General features: G+C 30.8%; 1 protein-coding gene across 1 annotated transcript; it reads right to left on the bottom strand.

The window, feature by feature from the left end:
* Positions 1-760: 760 nt before the first annotated feature.
* On the bottom strand, positions 761-2,546 carry LOC145109965 (stem-specific protein TSJT1-like). The gene is made up of 4 exons (XM_079047061.1): positions 2,236-2,546; positions 1,676-1,916; positions 1,475-1,595; positions 761-1,129 (listed from the first exon to the last, which is right to left on the bottom strand). The coding sequence occupies exons 1-4, from the start codon at positions 2,433-2,435 to the stop codon at positions 939-941; spliced, it is 753 nt and encodes a 250-aa protein (XP_078903187.1). The 5' UTR covers positions 2,436-2,546; the 3' UTR covers positions 761-938.
* Positions 2,547-3,606: the final 1,060 nt, after the last annotated feature.

The following is a 3,606-nucleotide window of genomic DNA, read 5'->3' as shown; positions in this document are numbered from 1 at the left end:
GGGCGGTGTTCAACATGCTTGGCGATCGTAGCGAGCTTCCATGGCCAGTCGACTCCCTTTAGCCTAACAACCTTCAAATCCTTCCCATCTTTCTATATGTATATTTCACCATCAGACTTTCCTCGTTATGAAATTGGAGGTAAAATACACTAGAACTCGACGGTTGTCATCCTTAATATAACCTTATAATTTAACTACTTTCTTTAATATACCTTATTTGTTCTATTCTCCTTATCTTTTGTATCCAATATCTTTGTTTCATTTTAAGCTTAGCTTGGACCTCCTACCATCATCACTGTGTAGTCTTTATGTTTCTCAACCGTTGGGTCCTCACTTCTCAATGAAACCCAAGGTAAGATAATCTTCAATCTTCATACACAACCCTTTAAAATTATATTTTTTTAACCAATGTATTGAATCGGTCTAATAAGCACACACTTTTTTCTCAACATAATATCAACCTCATTTTGCTTTTTTTTTTTTTTTTGAAAATTATAGTACTTGATTTACATTTTTTTTTTTCAATTTGTAGTGGTTTTAGTGCTAAAGAAATTAAAATAATGGCTGGTAAATGATCCCTTTTCGATCACATTCTTCATTCAATAATGGAAGTATGAAACTTAAAAACCTATTGGGGTAACCATGGCATTTGATATTTAGACGGTTGAATTTATCGTGTTTGAGTGCATCACATAAATTTGAAGTCAATGAATAGTACAAGAATCCTCCAAAGGCAAATTTAGATTCCAAGAAGTAACTCAAACAGAAGGTACCCATCAAAGGAAATACAAAAATTACAAGAAAACAAAAACACATAGACTTGACAAAATCTTGGTAATATTATAAGTATTATAAAAATATGGCATCTCAAATGTACTTGAATTCAACGAGCAAGATTTTGACTTTTCCTCATTGACTTTAGAAAAGTCAAAATAGATTCAAGCCTCTTGGCTCCAAGCCCAATTTGTTTGACTTCCAACCCTTGGCATGCTTTTGGTCTTTGCATAGATATCAACTTTGAAGGTGGCTCCACACATTGCACCCTCACTATCAACCCTTGAGATTGCTTTCATTTTGTTCTTTGGATGCTCAAAGCTCTTCAACTCTCCTCCAGTATGATACAAGCAACCTACATTCCATTCATTTTAATCAGTTGTTAGAAATTACCATTTTCTCCTTTCTTTCCTCCCTCGAAAGAACACTAAAAACATCTATGTTGCGTTCTTACTTCTTACAAATAAATGGTTGTGTTGATAAATTTTCAAATACTTCTACCATACAAATTATTGTAAAAGTATGTTTTCGGATTCTAAAAACTTTACTTTTGAAAAAATAAGAAAAACTGATGACAATATACAATTTGTAATGTATAATGTACCCGTCCGTTATTATAAGATTTTAGTTGTGGATTTAATCAATGTAGAACCCACGAATGCACCTAACGAAAAGACAGAATTACCCCTACGATACATACCAGTTGGGAAGGGAGCAAAAGACTTGGAGCAACTAGACTTTATAACCTCCAAATTATCAGAAACTACAACAGAGCCATCAGAAGCTAACCCCCAGAAGAGCATCACTCTCCCATCATTACCCTGTTCAAAATTTAAATACAAGGTGAAAAAGACCATCCACACTTGCATATTTTTTTTATCTTCTTTTCAAAGAAACTTACAAGTGAAATAAAAACGGTTTTAGCCTTGAAGTCAAACACCACAAAACCAAAACTGCCTTCAAGGTCCTTAAGGACAGAATGGGCCGGGTATGGGCCACGGTCACGAAGGGTCTTGTAGGCCTGGATCACAAACATGGCCTCGTTTGCAGCCTTGTTCAGCCCATATTGCTTGTTAAGGGCATTCAAATTGTTTAAGCTCCCCAAAAACACACAGTAGACGTCATCCACGCTACAAAACAACCTACAAAACAAACATCTCACAATAGTTTAAACATACACGATTTGTTAGAAAAAGAAAGAAATAATTTCTTTCTGTTTTGTGTAAAAGGGTAAAGATGTATTTGATTGGAACAAAATGTGAACCATGAATTTTGTTCACCATTACAGCTAAACAAAACCAAATTTTACATAAAAAAAAGAATGTATTAAACAGGATCCATCAAAAACCATCTCTCTCTCTTTATATATATATATATATATATATATATATATATATATATATATATATATATATATATATATATATATATATAATGTATGTATTTATGCATGCATGTTACCTTTGGGTGGCCATAAGGGAATGGGAAGAATGAGCGAAGGCCAAGGAAGCATCTTCACCAAAAGAAATGGTGGAAGCACTGTTAGGATGAGAAGACTGGAAGGCTTTCAGCGGGGGTTGATCGGCCTTCCTTGGTGATGAGGCTGGGCTCTTTAGCTCTTTTGGTGGACTCACCAATCCATTCTTGAATACTCCCAACATCTTTCTCTTTCTTTCTTTCTTTCTTTTCTTTTCTTTTCTTTCTTCTTCTTTGATTGTCAATTCTCAACCAATTCAAATCAATAGAATATGAGTTTAATAAGCAAACACCACACACGAAAATAGGAACATTGGACGGTCTCAAGATGTTTGTTTGTGTTTTTGGTTATTTATGGATACAATATTTGATGGAGAGGGACATATATATATATATATATATATATATATATATATATATATATATATATATATATATATATATATATATATATATATATATATATATATATTACTGATAATTATAAGTTATTTATTTAAATTCACATATAAATGATAAAAAATTATTGGAAAAATCAAGTACAATAATCATGCACATGTGAATTTTTTATAAAAAAATCGATGCAATCAAAAGATTCACATGAAAATCCAAACATAAATTTTGAGTTTTTTTTGTTTATTTATATATTGATACGAATTTATATTTAAAAGTACCAAAAAATATGAATTTTGATCTATTTATCAATAAAAAAATAAGTCTAACTTTAAAAAAAATAAAAGAAAGGATCAATCAAAGCAGTAGTTTTTTTTTTTTTTTTTTTTTTTTTTTTTTTTAATTTTGTTTTTTGTATATCAATATGGGTTCTTTTTAAAAAGAACGAAAAGTCATGAATAATAGTATTTTTAGTTTTTTTTTATAAAAAACTTGGCCTAAACAAATTAAGTAAAAAAAGAAGTGGGTTGTTTAGTATGATCCGATACCTGTGCGTCTAATGTACAACTTTGTAACCATTTCTTTGGCCGTCAGTCGCTTTATATTCCGACACTTCAGATTGATTCTTTGATTATATATATATATATATATATATATATATATATATATATATATATATATATATATATATATATAAGGGAGGATAGAGGTGGTCATTCTTTGTGGCCAATATAATGACTAAATTCAATGAAGGAATAAAAGAAAATGCAAACAATTTTTTACAATGGTTTAATTTAACATCAAAATCTAGTTATTGGGGAAACAAAAACTAACTTAGGAATCAGATTGACACGCGCGCGCACACAAAAGAAAAAAAAACTTGACTGCACCTACAATTTCTACAATTTCTAATATAGAATATCGACCATTCTTATTCCGAGAAATTAAATATCCTCCTACTTT

The sequence above is a fragment of the Lactuca virosa genome, chromosome 4 (genome assembly GCF_052849685.1).
Source record: "Lactuca virosa cultivar CGN04683 chromosome 4, Lactuca_virosa_CGN04683_v6, whole genome shotgun sequence".
Lineage (NCBI taxonomy): Eukaryota > Viridiplantae > Streptophyta > Magnoliopsida > Asterales > Asteraceae > Lactuca > Lactuca virosa.
The sequence above is the reverse complement of the archived record's forward strand: the minus strand, read 5'-3'. Positions and strand labels throughout refer to the sequence as shown.